The sequence below is a fragment of the Lepisma saccharinum genome, chromosome 3, assembly GCF_977018435.1.
Source record: "Lepisma saccharinum chromosome 3, izLepSacc3.1, whole genome shotgun sequence".
In the NCBI taxonomy this organism is placed as follows: Eukaryota; Metazoa; Arthropoda; class Insecta; order Zygentoma; family Lepismatidae; genus Lepisma; species Lepisma saccharinum.
This window is the reverse complement of record NC_139231.1, coordinates 116,138,005-116,156,481: the sequence shown is the minus strand read 5'-3', so window position 1 is coordinate 116,156,481 and position 18,477 is coordinate 116,138,005. Positions and strand designations below refer to the sequence as shown.

Sequence of the window (18,477 nt, the reverse complement as noted above, 5' to 3'; positions counted from 1 at the left end):
CTCCCAAAAACACATGTTCATGCTGTGAAGTATTTTGACACTTACAATTATGGTTGATCCAAACATGACCTTCACCCTCACCTGGAAAAGATATTGATAAGTCCTCTTGATGAGTTTGCGGTGAATCATAGATAGTTGTTAGAAAGAAATAAAATGGAGCAGCAGCATTGAGCTTGGCCAGAACTTTTCCATAAGAAGCTGAACGATAGCGTTTTGGTGGAGATGGTACAGGGTTCTTCGATCCTGATCCTTTATCCGGCTTCCGATCTAAAAAAAAAAAAAAAAGAGAGAAAAGTTTATTTTACACAGTGAAACAAGTACACTGTACCAGAAATACATGTACAGGGTGGGTCATGAATAGCTGACACATTAAAAAATTGAATGAGGAATACATCGTGTGCAACATGGAAATGCTGGACAGTTTCTGTACCTCTTGTAGTGTGGACAGCGGTCAGAGAAAAAACAAGGCAGAGCATGGACATCCCTCTGTTGAATCTAAAAACATGTTACAGCAATGAAAAATATATTTTAAGTTCTATTTTAGGCTTTGTGAGCCCTATTATGAAATTAATATGTACACCATTCTTGAGTAGCTGGATACAGATGGAAGAGAATCCATGAAGACCTGTGGTGCAAAGCCACCATGAACATGGACACATCTTGAAGTTTTCCATTCCAATGGACATCATATTGAGCATGTACTACAGTGAGGTGTGTTTCCATGGACCAGCCTACCTATTTTCTTTGTGACATACAGTTGTTGTTCAAAGTTAAATGTGCCAACTGCCAGCCTCTGTGCATGTGTTTGTTTACATATGTATTTAGCAAATATTGTAATTAGGCTATCATGCTTACAAAATTTCAAACAGTGAGTCAAATATTTGCACATAAAATCAATATCTTTGATTCTAACACATGCATAAAAGTACTATTTTTTGCTGTCTGTCATAATATTATTCTCACCATATTCCTTGGAGTCTTTTTGGAGCTCCTTTAAAACCTTCAATTGGTCGAGTATTGTGGAATCATCAAGCTCTGTCTCATACCCAGCTGGTACACAAAGTTCCTTATCTTTCTGCTTCCTCAACAGGTCTTCCACTGGAAAAGTAAACAAAACCAAGTTAATAGTTATTACATCCAATATGAAAATGACAAATTAATGTAAATCATACCCTCCTTTATGAAGTATATGTAACCAGATGGCAGTGATGGGTAAATGCTTTAGAGAAACAAATTGCATACTTAGATATGCATTTAAAAACACACCATAATTACTATTCCATTCACATTCATAAGGCAATTTACAGACTTCTGAAAATAAGTCGTAGGCTATTTAGGATTGATCAAATTATAAGTAAACTTATCAAAAAGTTAGTAAGAAAGGAAGTATTCTTTAAGAAATAAGCAGGTCACATCAGTAGCGTACGCAGGATTTCATCAAGGGGGGTGTTATTTCGAAAACTTTCTACAAATTCACATTACCATAGTTTTATTATACTTTAATTAATTAATAACTATCATAATTAATTAATAATGCTTCTCATTAATTAATTAGTTTAATTACTAAATACTTCTAATGCAGCTGCTGTTACTACTTATATCACTACTATTATTAAGTAGTAGAGATCATACATAAATATATTTATGAAACCAATAGAACAAAATTACATTTTTTTTGTTTCTTTGTTACGAAATAATTGTCTAGTCAACGGTTATTTGTATATCATAGGTGAGACATTTTAAGTGTGAAGAAAATCCATAAAAACAAGGAAATATATTAAATTAATTGAAATAATCAAAATATGTAACTCATTCATGGAGTCGCGGTGGTCTAGTCTGACAACCTCGTGGGAGATCCGGGTTCGATTCCAGGAATTGGTTGGAATTTATCCAGCCTTGTCTCCGCACCCAGCCTCATATCAATGGGTACCTGAGAGGAAACCTGGGGGATAAAGGCTGCAGGAGCATGGTGCTGATCACATCAGCTGCAAAATGGCCGAGATCGAGAATGTGTGGGGCCCACCACACCACTACGTGTGCTTTCATGGCACGGTGCTATATGCACGGGGAAATTTACATTACTTTTACCTATGGAACTCACCCAGGATGATGATGATGAAGCGCGATAATACACGTTGCTAAATTCCACTGAGTCTATGTTTTCCTTCAGAAGTAAGTTTATAGACATTCCAACAAATTTATCACTTCTAGGTGATTCACAAAGCACTTCTTCAACATTATTTAATGATGTGGATGTAGACTCAGCATCACTTGAGAGTTCACAACGGGATGTGAAATCAGTACTGGGAAGAACGTTTGCAATAAGGTCGGTATACTGCGACGAAGCAAGAAATTTTCACAATTCTCGCGAGAGTCACTGCGCGACTTTCTGCAAAAATAATTGAAAAATTGAACTTTGCGGCCGCATAGATTGTGTTTGGAATGTTGTTTTTCTTCATGCTGCATGGGAATAATAATTCAAATTATTATTATTGGTATTATTATTACTGTCTGAGATCTTTGACTGTGATAAATTAGCCATTTTTAATTTTTTCTACAGCATTTTCCATAATATTTCAAAAGCTCAAGGGGGGGGGGGTTTAAACCCGGTAACCCCCCCCTTGCGTACGCCACTGGGTCACATGAATATTTATGTGCAAAACTCAAATAATTTATGATATCTTAAACACAAAAAACATACTTATATTCTACTGTTTTTAATTATTCCGAACAAATAATATGACTACAAATTTCAGGTGCCCGCACAAATATATACTAAAACACCAAGATGCCAGATACATCTTGTCATATTAATGTGTAAATAATTATCAACAGTAAACTACATTAAAACATTTAAAATATAATACTGCGGAATTTGTTTTGTGAAATGCCGGTCCCCATGGCGGAGTGGTTAGCACATTGTGCTATGACACCAGGGGGTCCCGGGTTTGAATCCCAGCCTGGGCATGGATGTTTGTGAGTGTCCATTCATCAATTTCATTATATCATCGCCCATCCCCATCTTCGCAAATTAGCCAAAACTGGCACAAAAGTGAAGTAAAAGAAAGCAAATCAATAAGAAATATAAATACACTGTCTTGTGTAGTAACTTTTTAGGTGTGATTTTGAATAACAATGTATATCTTAAAACCCTAGAAAATGGTAAAGGCATTAAAGATAAACTTTTGGACACAAAATGGTTGTTCCAAATAATTTATTCTGCTATGATCACTGTACAATGCATTTTTTTTTACATGGATCGACTCTCTACTTCTCTAAAAGCATGCATTCAAGGGGTTTAAAGTTTACCTGCTTGTGTTTTGTGCAGAACAATTTTTCATCCCACATACTACCATGTGTGTTTCCAGCAAGCTATCTGTTGACTGTCTCTCAGAGACATAGATTGTTGTAGGTTATAAAACACTTGATTTGTGTTGCAAGATTGTACTTGTTTTTATTTGTTTCCATCCAATTTCCATTTCCCATGCAAAAAAATTACTTCTGATCATAAACCCGCTTCTATATGCTTACATGAGTAGGTTAGGTCAGTCTGGGTCAGAGTTGTTAAAGGTCTAATAAGTTCTATTGGGTTCCACTAATCTGGAAAAAAGGTTCCTGGATCACATTTAAATTCATCCAGAAAAGAAGGTTCCTGGACCGTATTTAAATTCAGCTGGAAAAATGTCCGTGGACTGAACTGAAATACTTTACAGATAAAGTTATAGACAGAACCCATTTATGCTTGCTGATTTTCTCTCCTGGACAGGAATTGGATTTATTTAAAATTATTGGACCTTTAATAACCCTGGTCTGGGTTGATGCTCTTAACCTGTAAGGGCAGGCATGTGGGTAAAAATTACCTAGACAATTTTGAAAAAAAATTTTTGTTCACTTTCATAACGTGTCTGAGGCCACCCTTTTCGGTACCTTTCCAGTGAACCCTTACAAGTGACAAGGCCTTCAATTGGCTGTTAGTTCGTTAGTTCCGCTCACAGGCTGTAGAAACACTGCCTGGGTAAATTTCACCCAATGTGCAGTCATACGTTTCAGTTTAGTATCTTACCATATTCTTTTTTCTCATTTTTATCAATTGTATGATTCAATGCAAATGCTCAAAATTAATGAAATTGGATTAATTAATGAAGGTATTACGACTTGAATGCTTTGAAACAATTTTTCTTGTGGGTATATTTTACCCAGCATGCATCCTTGTGTCCTAGCAGAGTGGCATGTCCTACTGGGTTAACATTATAATTATGCTTGTACAATATTATAGCATTACTATTTTAATACATTTTGAATGTTAGGATTATGTATTAGGTTTTGATTCCTCACTTTTCTTTTTCTTCTTGTGTGTACACTTCCTGCAAGAACAGAACACTTAAGACTACAGTATGTTACGAACAGCCACATGTACTACCTACTTTTCACAATGTGAGTCCTCACAAATTAATATAGAACTTCCTCGATGGTGTAATGGTAACATCATCACCTAGTAATCAAGGGGTCCCAGGCTTGATTCCCAGTGGAGAGACATTGTGCTTGTGGTTCGGATCCCACTTGAATCTGTGGGTCCAATCCCGATTTGGCTTTTCATGCATAGTTAATAAATTAATACTTCTGACATTCTAATGTGCACATTAGTTTCTCTAAACTTACTTTTGCATGAGATTCTTGTACTCTAAGTAGTTTATGTTTATGTCTAAACAACTTGTAATAATCATAAAACAAACTGAACTTAAACCCATAAAGTACCATACTGGAAGTCCTGGACAATAACGATAATGATGATAGTGAGGGATATATAAGGAATACTTACAGTGAGGATGAGAGAACTCGGAAAAATGTGAAGGGTTTCTCCTGTAGCACTTCTTGCCATAGTTGCAGGCTTGCTTTGTGCTGGCTCTCTTGCTTGCAGTGCCATCTGGGAATGAATTAATACAACTTATTACCACATTTACTGAACATAAACTTCTTCATATATATATATACACGGTATAATTAATTGTGGGTTATATAAAAATAAAAAAAAAGAGGGTAGGTGTACTGACATGTGGTTCATCTCCCCAAAACTTCGATCTTTCAAATTCGCTGTCGGGATATTGCTTAGGAGTATTCTCACAAATTTAAAGCACTAAAAATGGCTCAGTTGAAGAAGTAATATCGAAATAATATTAAAAATTTTAGTACACTCCTTTTCATATAAAGTGGTACATACTTCAACTGTCCAACTTTATAAAGGGTGCTACTTTATGTGAACAGGAGTGTACAAGAATCACATAGAAAGTACCAGTACCATTTTTTTGTTCTTATCCTAGAATGGTGGTCAAGCTAACATTAAAATGAAATAGCCACAGACATGTTAAGAACTGACAATTTGTTAGAAATATACTAAATATTATGTTTCCGATATGTTAATGCAATACAATAATTTGATTTTAAAAAAGTTAAAAAAAGGTAAAGTGCTCCCCTGTGCCTAGCACCACGCCATGAAGGCATATAGGGGGTGTGGGGGTAACGCCCCACACATTCTTGATCTGGTCATGAGTGGGGGTGATGTGATCAGCATCATGCCCCTGACTGCCTTTACTCCCCAGGGGGTTTCCCCCCATGTCATTCGATGCTGGGTGGGCACCGGGGCCGCTTCCAACATTAGAAAACTTCCCGGATTTGAACCGGCCGGGGATCAAACCCGGGACCTTGAGCATGGTAGTCAGATGCACTACCGACTGAGCCACCGCAGCCATATACAATAACTTGATTTAGAAATTTACTATTTCTAAAACAATAACTTGATTTAGAAATAGTAAACAAATCAACCACAAAATAAATTTCAAACTAATATGCTCTATGGATTTCAGTGCAAGTACTTGACTCTGATGTGTTAAGTGTCATGTCTTGAAAATAATCCAGCACAAACATTTGAAAATAAATATACATAATTCTTTGATTTTTTTTTTACAGGTTACATAATCAACCTCTAGGTTCTAGGGCACAAAGGTAAGCACTTTTGCTTTTGGTCAAGCACCTCCTGTCTGTCTTAATCATTTGATTAAGTGTGGTAGTTAGTAATTTTCATCTTAACAGAACATCAGTCTTTCTCTTCAACTCTTGCCCCATACCCCTCCACAAACAAAATCTCTCATTTTTTAAAAAAAAATGTCTGTCCCTTGTAATTTGTATGCTTCTTTACTATAAACAATGGGTAGAATGTTTTGTTAATTATCACCTATTTAGGTTATCACAATAACTATAGACATTTAGCTCCAATGTACTTTTTCAAATGATATACTGACAATTGGTTCCTATTCTTTAATATGGAATGTTTTCCTTTTTTTATGTGTTTTGGCTTACAAGTTCCTTCTCACTAAGTCCCATGTTAATTTCATACTAATGGTAATACTTAAAAAAAAACTATGAAAAATATGCTATTAAACGTTACGTTTATAGTGTATTTTTTTATACAATAAACTTTGCCTTGGTCAGCATTTGATTGTTTGATTAAACATGGAAACAAGGCTTGAGAGTGTTACTATTAATCTTGCCTTAAAACAATAACTGTTCACAGTGAAAATTCTTTAAAAAACCAAAGGTAGCGTAGGCTTTATTCTGAACCAAGTTCAAAACTTTGTCACAGATATAAATTGATTTTTAGAGTGATTTTGATATGAGTGTAATATTTGAAACTCACCACCACCACCACCAGATGGCCTTTTTCCTGGTGGTGCTCCAGTAGCCATACCGTTTTAACAGATTTTTTCCAATGCTTTTCAGTCTGGGACAGTTTCCTGTAAAAGTTGAAAATCATAAACATAACTTTTTAACATGAACATTAGTTTATATGTCTAACTACTGATATGGATAAGTTTCCACCTGTAAACTTATCAATTTCAGATACATCATAATGATATGTGAAACAAATCAAAAATTGCATGGATAAGAGTTATCCATCAGTTATCCATATACCAATGCTCAGACACTCAGAAAATATACATTTGATTCAATTATTATGAAAACTATTTGTAAACACCCATTCTTTAAAAGAAAATGTTGATAATTTTAAAATGTGGAGAGTGGACAGATGCATTACTGATACGCATGGACGTCCGCAGGATTTTTTCCAGGGAGGGGCAAGGAAGGTATTTTTTTCCAGGGGGGGCAAACAAGGCACATTTTCTCCAATAATAGTGTTATTTCCGCAATAATTAACACACATTATTGCAGCTGAAATGAAATTATATGTGAAAAATATATAATTTTTGGTTGACTTCCATTTTCCAGGGGGGGCCACGGCCCCCCTTGCCCCCCCCCTTCCGGACGCCCATGCTGATACACATATTCATGTAAGTGTGCATGCATACATTTACAAGTTTGTTGCTAAGAGCACTTAACGATTCCGAATTTTAATGGTTTTTCGCAAGTTTTATAGCAGTGTGAGGAAGTGCTTTAAAAAACTGGAAATGATTGTGGAAGCAAGCTTGGAGAAACTCATTAGTACAGTTAAAGGTTCTCTAAGTATTAGTTAGCGAAGTAATTATGATCTGAAATGTAGCTTGCGCAAGCAGGTGTTCTTGGTTTCTGGTCGACTTGGACACTAGCTTTTGTGGATCTTCATGCAAGGCTCGAAAGGGATTTCATGCTCGATACCAGCTATTACGTGATCAGGTGTTTAACCCTTCGTCATCCACGTCCTCATAGCAGCACAAATGCCCCGTGCGCAGCACTCAGTGCCGCCTCATCAAAACCAATGTTATTTACGTGAATTATTGATGCAAATCGAGGTTCAATTAAACTAGCACTTACTGGAAATCAGGGGAAATATACATGAATGCAAACATGTCCATTTCGGACATTTTTATTAGGTATTAGAAGAAAAGTAAACAAAAATGACAGTGTGTCATACAATTACAAGCTTAGACTACTGAAGCAAAATGCACCAAAATATTCTTCTAAAAGTATTTAGAACTTTTCCATATAATGAAGGCACTAAAAAGTGAACTGACTATTCACAAAAATATCAAAGTATTTTTTCAAATTTTTCAACGTATTTTTTTCAAATTTTTCAAAACGAATTGAAATCATGCAACTTATATGGGCTTAGAAAGGAACTAATTGTTCCACAATTCTTTGTCAAAATCTCTCTGACTCAGAAAAAAACAATCGAATGTAGAAAACACACCTCGAAGAAACCTACAAGATATTTTAAAATATTCAAATCTTAATTTGTTTCTCGTACTCTTACGAGGTATACGTAAGAAAAGACATACTGACTCAAATATAAGGAACCGAATGTTGTCACTTTTCAATATCGCCATTTTGATAACTCCAACATTTCGTATGGGTACTGCAACTGTTTCTGCATACAAATAATTTGCATTCCAAACAGCGTACAGTGGTTTTATTCAAATTCATGGCTGAGTGCTGTGATTTAAGTTAGGATACGTCCCGCGCAAGGTACTGAGTGCCACCAAAGGGGGACCAGTCACTTGAGGGGCATGTAATCAACTGAAAGAACAACAGAAAAAAGGTGCCAACACCTCTATGTTTTCGGGGAAATAGTGAAGATAAGTTACCTGGTGCTTTCCCGACCACTATTGCACTGGTAAGGAAAATAATTCACAATTTTAAAACGTGCACGGGTTACGGAGGGTTAAAGCATTTATAGATGCTGTTTTAATGCTAAGAGCACTAAACCTGACACATCTAACCTAACAACGAAAATATTTAGCGACGTAATACCCCTTCACACCAGCAGTATGTATTCAGGCCCATAGCCAGCCCCCTTGACATTAGATAACACTGTTTTGTATTCTAATTTCTTTGAGGTGTAGAGTGAAAATGTAGACACCATATATTATTATGTTCACACGTTCGCGAGGGATAAATTCACAGAACATGAACAGTAGCTATTAGATTTGTGCATCTTGTTTGAGAGCAGAAGTCTAAGTACCGGCACATGTTCAGAAGATTCTCCAGACATTAGAAAGTTTTCACAGGGGAAATCTATTACCTGTAACTTCCCTGCCCCTGTTGCAGCTTCTCGTTTGACAAATATCTGGGACTTTAACGTCATCATCCACATTCCTTCCACACTTGCATCAAATGACAACAGATCCATAGTTTTGGGAATGAAGAGGAGTTTTATTGCTTCAACTGGGGTACGGTAGTCACTATGATTGAAGTGAATATTGTATATTTTTACTTGTATGATATAAATACCTGTATCATCAAAACTAGTATAGAGTGTGTATTAAGGGATGGTGTCAGTAGCAGTCAATCAACACTTCAATAGATGTTTTAGAAGATATAGAAAGAACTGTAGCATTTGCATGACATTTCTAAATGTTATGTTTTATAATATAAGCCCTCCCCCCCTTCATTTACCTTAATTTAATACTGTTAAACTTTTGAAAGCTGGACTTGGATTACAAAGCCCCCTGATAACCTACGAGTCTCCTGAAGATCAATTCTAGCTATGGGCCTGTATGTAGCCAAGATGACAGTAAACGAATGGCTGCTAATAAACAAGGAATCATACAGGAGTATGCGGAAGAGAAAAATAGGGTAAAAGTTCGGTAAATCGGAGACACATTTCTTCAATTTTACAGAAGAAACTACTTACGGAAATGAGTTTCTCTAAGGTTTCTAACGTTCGTCGAGGTATTTTATTTCATCGTAGAATCTATTTGACCGGGAAATCATGTATTTTGCAAGAGAAATATCTCACCAATGCACAATTGCCATTGCTTTCCCGACGTGTAGCGGATGTGATGACGTAACCTCCTGTAAGTGTTTCCAAACCCTTTTTTTTTAAAACTATGCTTACCTAACCTAACCTTATCGGAAATAGTTCGTGGGACTATCCGTCAGCTACCCATGCATAATGTACAATTTGCACATGACGAACACGATGGTAGGTATTTTTCGGTGAAGATGGTTGGAAACATTATATACCCACTTCAGTAGTCAACCTCAGCCCGCCATATTGTGTGTTACGAAAGGGAAGAAATGAATCAAAAGAAGCACTCTGTATGTGAAAATTTTGTGTTTCTTTTCGTGTAAAAAGCATAATGGCACCTTGAACTATGTTCCGCAATACACAATTGGTAAGTACGAACCATGCAAAACACAAAATATACGATTTTAATGCGTCTCCGATATACCGAACATTTACCATTGCTTTCTGTTTTTTATTAATAAAAAACGACAGTTATTATTGAAATTATTATTATTGGTTCAAAATTATAAGTATGTGCATAAAAATTATAGTAAAAATATATGAAATCTATTTACAGAGAATTAAGTTCCAGTTCAGTTCGTTGAACTTACTACTATTATTTCATAAGACTTCAGGGACATGTGTACACAATATGTGTGCATATGGGGCCCTAAGTATATGCAAACTTCTCAAATCTCCACGTAGCTAATCTACGACACAATACAAGCTGCAGTTTTGAATAAGATTACAATATCGCTACGCATTTAATGCTGGACATTTGCTACTCACGAATATCTTTGTTAACGAGTTTTAATTACCTCAATAATCATCACGTTTACTTCTCAACTTAGAAATTGGTAAAAAATATTTTATTGAAAAAATTAGTTCTCACCTACAATTTAAACAGCCATTTCTTTGTGTTTCGCGTTCTAGAAGTCATTTGTTTTCTCAGTATTGCCAGTTTACAAGCTGAGAAATTATTAGGTTAGATCTGAAATTACTAATGTATGTGACGGATGAAAAAAAAATTCTGGTCGGGACGGAAAGGGATCGGGACGACGGAATTTTTTTTAAAATACCGACGTTCGGGACCAGGCACGCATCCAGGGGGGAGCTCAGGGGCTCGAGCCCCCCGAAATTTTTAACATTAGGTTTTTGGTAAAATTTTCGTATCCGCAAAACGTATTTCCTCAATTTTACAGGAGAAAGTACTTACCGAAATGAGTTTCTTTATACTGTACGAAGGTCTTGTGTGGAAAAAACGAAATGGCACCTTCAACAATCCTTAGGAATGCAGAATACGTATACCAATGTGAAAAATAAGGGAATTTGAGACGTTTGGCGGTTACTGAAATTTTACTATAATTTGAGAGAAATAATTATCGAGACACAGTGGTGTAACCACAGGGGGCAGAGGGGCACTGCCCCGCAACCTTGGACGGAAATGAATTCTAGGGGGGCAAACAAGTGTACCTGCAGGGGTTAATTACCGCCCACAACTTCAAATTTTATGCAAATAAAAACACTTTTCTTAAAATTGTCTTGCTCGCTTCGCTCGCAATCACTGCTTTTCTTTGTTTTGCCAAGTTCAGACCCGTAGCTATGGGGCGGCGGGAGTCGGTCCGGGGGGCGCCGAACGACTAACTAACTCTCTAGCCTTTTTAAACCCGAAGGTTGATGGCTGCAGCAACACAGTCCATCCATCTGTCCTATCCTGAGCAAGATCTATATATTCTTTCCTATCCCTACCGATTTCCTTTGGGTCCATCCCAACGTTAAGCCTTCATCTTAGTCTTGCCTTCCTACAGGTCTCTTACCATCAAGTTTCCCAACAAGAATCCTGTAAACCCCTCTTTCCTCTCCCATTCGTGCCACATGGCCTGCCCACCTAAGTCTTCTTGATTTAATCATTCTAATAATATCTGGACATGAATACAAATTATGTAATTCTAAATTATGTAACCTTCTCCACTCATCTGTCTCCTCATCCCTTTTAAGTCCATATATTTTCAAATACTCTCAATTTATGTTCCTCTTTCAATGTAAGGGACCAAGTTTCACACCCATATATTACTACAGGCAAAATTACTGTTTTGTATATTTTAACTTTTAGTTTCTTAGATATTAAACGAGAAGACAAAAGTTTATGAAGAGAGAAGTAACATGCATTTCCTGAATTAAGCCTATTTTTTATTTCCTCTTTAATATAATTTTAACTTGTTAATATTACATGTTAATGTCCCTGGCTACTCTGCACTTGCAAGTTGAGAGCGAGTTACAACTTCCGTAGACTCCAGTTAGCTAATTAGAAATCTCGATCACCATCTTTAGCTAACCCTCTTGCAATGGTTTTAGGCTAGATCGCTAGATCGGCGAGACGTTCGGAAATCAACTTTACAGATGCTGGAGCACATTGTACTCTGGTTATTGTAACTTTTGTTTCAATTCTTGGAGTTCTTGTGACATGAAACAAAGTGAATTAACATGGTGAGGTATAATGTGCTTATTACCTTCTTTTGCTGTCGGCTGTACGGGGTTAATGTATGAAATCATGGAGGGTTTATGAAGTGGTTATTTGGTTATTGTGCTACTCGAACTCTTCCCATGTAGCTGCTTCCCTTGTTTTCATGAATATTCAGTTGATTACAGCAGATTACAACAAACATTCCATCGTTTCACATCCGAGGACTTCCTACAGGTCTCTTACCATCAAGTTTCCCAACAAGAATCCTCTAAACTTTTCTATCCTCACCCATTCGTGCCACATGGCCTGCCCACCTAAGTCTTCTTGATTTAATCATTCTAATAATATCTGGACATGAATACAAATTATGTAATTCTAAATTATGTAACCTTCTCCACTCATCTGTCTCCTCATCCCTTTTAAGTCCATATATTTTCAAATACTCTCAATTTATGTTCCTCTTTCAATGTAAGGGACCAAGTTTCACATCCATATATTACTACAGGCAAAATTACTGTTTTGTATATTTTAACTTTTAGTTTCTTAGATATTAAACGAGAAGACAAAAGTTTATGAAGAGAGAAGTAACATGCATTTCCTGAATTAAGCCTACTTTTTATTTCCTCTTTAATATAATTTTAACTTGTTAATATTACATGTTAATGTCCCTGGCTACTCTGCACTTGCAAGTTGAGAGCGAGTTACAACTTCCGTAGACTCCAGTTAGCTAATTAGAAATCTCGATCACCATCTTTAGCTAACCCTCTTGCAATGGTTTTAGGCTAGATCGGCGAGACGTTCGGAAAATAACTTTACAGATGCTGGAGCACATTGTACTCTGGTTATTGTAACTTTTGTTTCAATTCTTGGAGTTCTTGTGACATGAAACAAAGTGAATTAACATGGTGAGGTACAATGTGCTTATTACCTTCTTTTTCTGTCGGCTGTACGGGGTTAATGTATGAAATCATGGAGGGTTTATGAAGTGGTTATTTGGTTATTGTGCTACTCGAACTCTTCCCATGTAGCTGCTTCCCTTGTTTTCATGAATATTCAGTTGATTACAGCAGATTACAACAAACATTCCATCGTTTCACATCCGAGGACTTCCTTCAGGTCTCTTACCATCAAGTTTCCCAACAAGAATCCTCTAAACTTTTCTTTCCTCACCCATTCGTGCCACATGGCCTGCCCACCTAAGTCTTCTTGATTTAATAATCCTAATAATATGGATAAGAATACAAATTATGTAAACCAAGCGTCAGGTTAACTTTGCAGCAGGTTTTCGCACATGTAGATCCAAACGTGCGCGCAGAATATAGTTCCACTGAGACGGTTTCTTTTCCGACACAACTGCATACTTGCAAGAAAACAGTTGATTGTTTGATTGATTGATTTAGTTTATTTTACTTCGCGTTTTGTGCCTTTTGGCTAATTTGCGAAGATGAGGATGAGTGATGAAAGGATGAAATTGATGAATGGACATTCACAAACAACCAAGCCCGACCAGGATTCGAACCCGGGACCCTTGGCGTCGCAGCGCGATGTGCTAACCGCTCGGCCACAGGGTCGGGCGCAAGAAAACAGTTATTTAATTTGTAAAATACAGACAAAATAATACATCCATTAGCAGGTGTGGACTTGATCGGTTGCAATGACTGTGCAGACGAACTTGGATCCGCAGATTCGCCAACAGGAGTTTGTATTGCGCTGAGGAATCGCTGAAGCCTAAGTGCGAGTCGAGCAAGACTGAATACGTTGCAGAGCGCGTGGAATCCGTGATACCAGTGTTGCACATCCCACTATTTTAACCCTATGTTTATTGTGATTAATAATCGTGCTATACAGCGGCGAGAATGGCTGAATCGAGGTCTCCTGTTCAGTGAGTGTTATTGTGGGCTTCATCCGAAGGAAAAAGCTCTTCAAATTAAGCAAGTTGTTTAAAATGCGTAATCCTCCTTACGGAAACAAGATCAAAGTAAAACAGGGCGTGAGGTGATTTGCCGTCAATGTGCGCACGAACTGTGTCTAGAGTGAAAGCGATTGCAGATTCGGAATCTGCACGTATATGGAAGGGCGTATCTGCAATCGCTTTCACTCTAGACCAATTAGGGGCAGAGCGTCCCTTTGAATTTTTTTTGGGGTTTATGAAATTTTCACATTTTTTTGGGGGGGGAGAGGAAATTAAAAATCGCCGTATCTTCATTCCTAATTGAGCTATGAGGATGGTTGATAGCTCGTTGAACTCGGAATGGAGTCCTCTTTCCGATTCTAGAATACAAAATGAGGGTTTCCATTTAAAATTTCACAGTTGCCCCCACCCCACCCCACCCGCCCCCTGGGGGCGGGGGTGGGGAATCAAGTGTGATATCATTGAATAGCTTTCTTTCACTTATTAAACATGTTTTTTTTCGTTTTCCGATTCGATGTGTATTTCTCACGATATGTGACCGTTCTGGGACTTTTGGACCACCCGGTATATAAATATGTGTGTGTGCGTGCGCGTGCACGCGCGCATGGATCAGTCATTATTTTATATTGTTTGAAAATATGTTCGCATGCCCGGTTCGAATCCCGGCCTGGGCATGGGTGTCCTTTGTGTCCCTTCAACACTCATCCTCATCTTCGTGATTAGCCAAAAGTGGCAGAAATGCGATGTGAAATAAAACAAATCAATCAATCAACACACACACACACATAAAGGTCTGTGAAAGAGTTGGATACATAGAGACAGAGAGAGAAAGACGAACGAGAATGAAAAACAGCACATACAAGACAGACCAATATAATAGAGAAGTAGTGAAAGTGAGCGTTGGGGGAAAGATTCCATGCAAATCAGATTTTCTGCTCTCCTTGATCTGAACTGGCATTGTTCCCATCGGGGGGGTTGGGTGGTGGGGGCTCAGTTTCTTGCACCCGACGCTTCCTGCCTGTCACAAACCCTTTTCGGCGGGTGACGTTCCTCTCTTTGAAAATTCTGATGCGTTTTTGTTACTCCTTCCGTGTTATCACGGAGAGGAAATTTCTCGGAAAGAGAGGAAGGGCTCTTCTAGATTCCCCTCACGCTTTTCGTAGAGGCACAGACTTAATTTCATTATGGCTGCACTTTATTCTGTCAGCACGCATTGCCACGTGGGAGATGAGCCCAAATGGGGCGTAACGTACTTGAAACCGTTGGGGGGACAATTTGCAAAATTGGATGTATGTTTCAGATGTAGCTTTCTTAACGTCTCTATTTTGAGTGGTGCTTATATTTCTGCAGGACAAGGCACAAAATAATTCTGTGAAGTTGAGTTGCGATCCCTAAATAAGTGTGTGTGTGTGTGTGGGTCGGGAGCTGGTGACGTTTTAAGAGAGAAGACCAGGGTGCGAAATCCTGGGGGGGATTTCCCCCCACCAACAACCTTGGCCTCAAAAATCCTCCCACCAAAAATTTTCGAGGGGGGGGGAGAGTTTTTGTTACAACAAACAAAAGATAAACAATTACTTTTAATTTCAAATATACTGTACTAAGAATAATATCGAAAACATACACAAATTAGTGTAGTTATGAGTGTTCAATGCTTTTTCTCTCTCAAGTGATCATTAACAAATCTACATCAATACGAACAATAAAAGTACAACAAGAATGCAAGACAATAATAACTATAGAATCTAACTGATTTATAATAACATAAAGCAAAAACTTATTGAAAACTTACACATAGCAATTTATTAGCATCTTCAAACAGTTAGTAAAGGACGTAGTTTGCTACTTTATAATATCTGATATACATATTTAAAAGTAACAAATTTATTTATTTTTGTGAAATTAATAATAATATATTTTTGATTTAGTAATTTATGTTTACTTTTAATAACACTATAAATATGTATATCGTATAATTTATATGTATGTTTGTGGGGAGGGGGTTGGGGTTGTAGATTAAGATATTTCTCCCCACACCAGTCTTGAATGATTTCGCACTCTGGAGAAGAGAGATGGAAAAAGAGAGAGAGAGAGAGAGATATTGATGAATTTCATTTTTTTGTTTTAAGTCCACTTCGTGTACAGATGAAGTAAGCATTCACGGCTTATTCGCAACTCTGAACTCTAAGAGCTCTAAATCTGACCCTTCTAACCTAATAAAATATGCATTATTAGACCAGTAGGTTCAGGAATTGTTAGGTTAGGAGGGTAAGGTTTAGAGCTATTAGCATTAACTTTTGGCGAATGGTGAAAGCTACGTGTGACCCGCACCAACGCGCACAGAAATGAAGAAACGAACCAGCGGCACGTCGCGTCACTTCGGTGTGAAACTTCACATTTGTGTCTTAAGGCTCATTTTAAAGAAGTATGCCACTAGGGTGCCAGGCGACATGTCGCGTGAAGCTTACTATTTCGTTGCAAGATCCACCTTTGTGGTTGATCTATACTGATTAAATGGATCTTTAATTATTCTTCCTGTCCATGGTAACTACTGCAGCATAACTGATATTTTCGTCCCCTTTTCTTCTTGGATGAGCAGGCTGACATTTTTTTATTTTTTTTATTATATACCGGGTGTCCGAGAAGTCTTCGTATGAAAACAAAAATTAACTGTATCCGCTATATGCAACATAGACATGAAAAAATGGTACCAAAATGTTCGGAAACTATTCAAGTTTTATTGGCAATAGGAAAGAAATCAATAAATCTCCACGTGAGCACCCTTGGTAGCACGGAGTACATCTAGTCGAAATTCAACTTTTCGCAATGCATTAGCCAACATCAAAGGAGGGATTGATGTGATGACTTGGGTTATCCGTTGTTGCAGAGTTGCAAGATCGGATGCAGGAGTTCTGTAGACATTGTCTTTCACATAACTCCATAGAAAAATCTAAAGGGGTTATGTCTGGAGATCGTTCAGGCCACGCCGTCGGTCCATCTCGACCAATCCATTTTCCAGGAAATGTCTGTTCAAGGTAGGAACGAACCTCCAGACTCCAATGTGGCGGTGCACCGTCTTGTTGAAAGATAACATCTGGGTGGTATCCTAGCAATTGAGGAACAGCAAACAATTGCAACATGTCGAGATACACTCCAGATGTTACGGTGTCCTCACAGAAAAAGAATGGTTCGATTATTCTGTCATGCAGCAGCGCGCACCAAACGTTCACCTTCGGGTTGCCCATGGTCGACTTCCTCACCTCATGAGGGGGCTCTTTACCCCAGATACGCACGATGTTTGAAACTGTCTCTGCACTGTTTTTTTGTGACCTGCTCTCGTGAAACCACAGGACACACTCAGCCTTTTTCTGATTTGTGTACATTTCCGGTTTGCTGGACACTGGCACTGCTACACTACTGCAGCGGTACAGAAATCTGAAACAAAAAAAAAAACTTGAATAGTTTCCGAACATTTTGGTACTATTTTTTCATGTCTATGTTGCATATAGCGGATACAGTTAATTTTTGTTTTCATACAAACACTTCTTGGACACCCGTAGATCATATCCGAACAAACGCTCACTGGTAAGGCTATTTTCACTCGAGTAATTTCATATGTTGTGAGCAGTATATTAATCAAAACCTAAATATATTCCCGATTGATATAGGATTTGTTTTTCTTGCCTTCTTTCTTTACTTTTTGTCTTCTTCTATCTGTGAGCACAGAAAACATACTTGCGACAGTACTCCATGAGCCTACAGCGGCAGCTATAGTAACTTGGAAATATTTTTGCTAACAGCACCAAAGTTGGAACTTTTGTGATGTTGTATAGTTCTTTAAGATTCCTCTTTTTTGCTGCTTCCTCCGCCTGCTGAGACAGATTGTCTACCCAATTTCTTTGATCCCTACGAACACTACTCTTTACTTCTCGATCCTTCTCTGTATACTTTGTTTGCAATTCTGCCTTCCTTGCCCTTGTCCTGCTTGAGTTCATTGCCACCTTAATTACTTTTCCTGTCAAGGAAACAGATGCAGAGAAATCGACCAGTGAGAAGTAAAGATGGTACCCTCCTTACGAATACTGAGGACCAACTGAAACGTTGGAAGGAGCACTTCTCTGCAACCCTTAATCGCTCTGTGGATGCTCAGATAGACCAGGGGGAAGAGGAAGATGATAATGATGGTGATGTTGGCCCCAGTGTAAGAATTAGGACGGATGTTCCAACAGTAGGAGAGATTAAACAGGCTCTGAGAGAGGTACGTAATTGTAAATCATCTGGTGTCGACAACATACCACCGGAAGTGCTGAAAAGTGATATAAACACCACAGCAAATATGTTGCAGCCCTTATTTGAGAAGATATGGATAGAGGGAGTGATGCCTAA

At 37.8% G+C, this 18,477-nt stretch overlaps 1 protein-coding gene across 1 annotated transcript in view; it reads right to left on the bottom strand.

Annotated features, from left to right (window-relative positions):
* gkt (tyrosyl-DNA phosphodiesterase glaikit) overlaps nt 1-10,665 on the bottom strand; it is a 43,452-nt gene extending 32,787 nt beyond the window's left edge. Inside the window, exons 1-5 of the mRNA XM_083119233.1 lie at nt 10,611-10,665; nt 6,692-6,788; nt 4,820-4,924; nt 964-1,098; nt 82-267 (exon numbers count right to left, since the gene is read on the bottom strand). Of these exons, the coding sequence (XP_082975359.1) occupies nt 82-267; nt 964-1,098; nt 4,820-4,924; nt 6,692-6,740 (475 nt within the window). The 5' untranslated portion in view covers nt 6,741-6,788; nt 10,611-10,665. The remainder of the gene's footprint in view (nt 1-81; nt 268-963; nt 1,099-4,819; nt 4,925-6,691; nt 6,789-10,610) is intronic.
* Nucleotides 10,666-18,477: the final 7,812 nt, after the last annotated feature.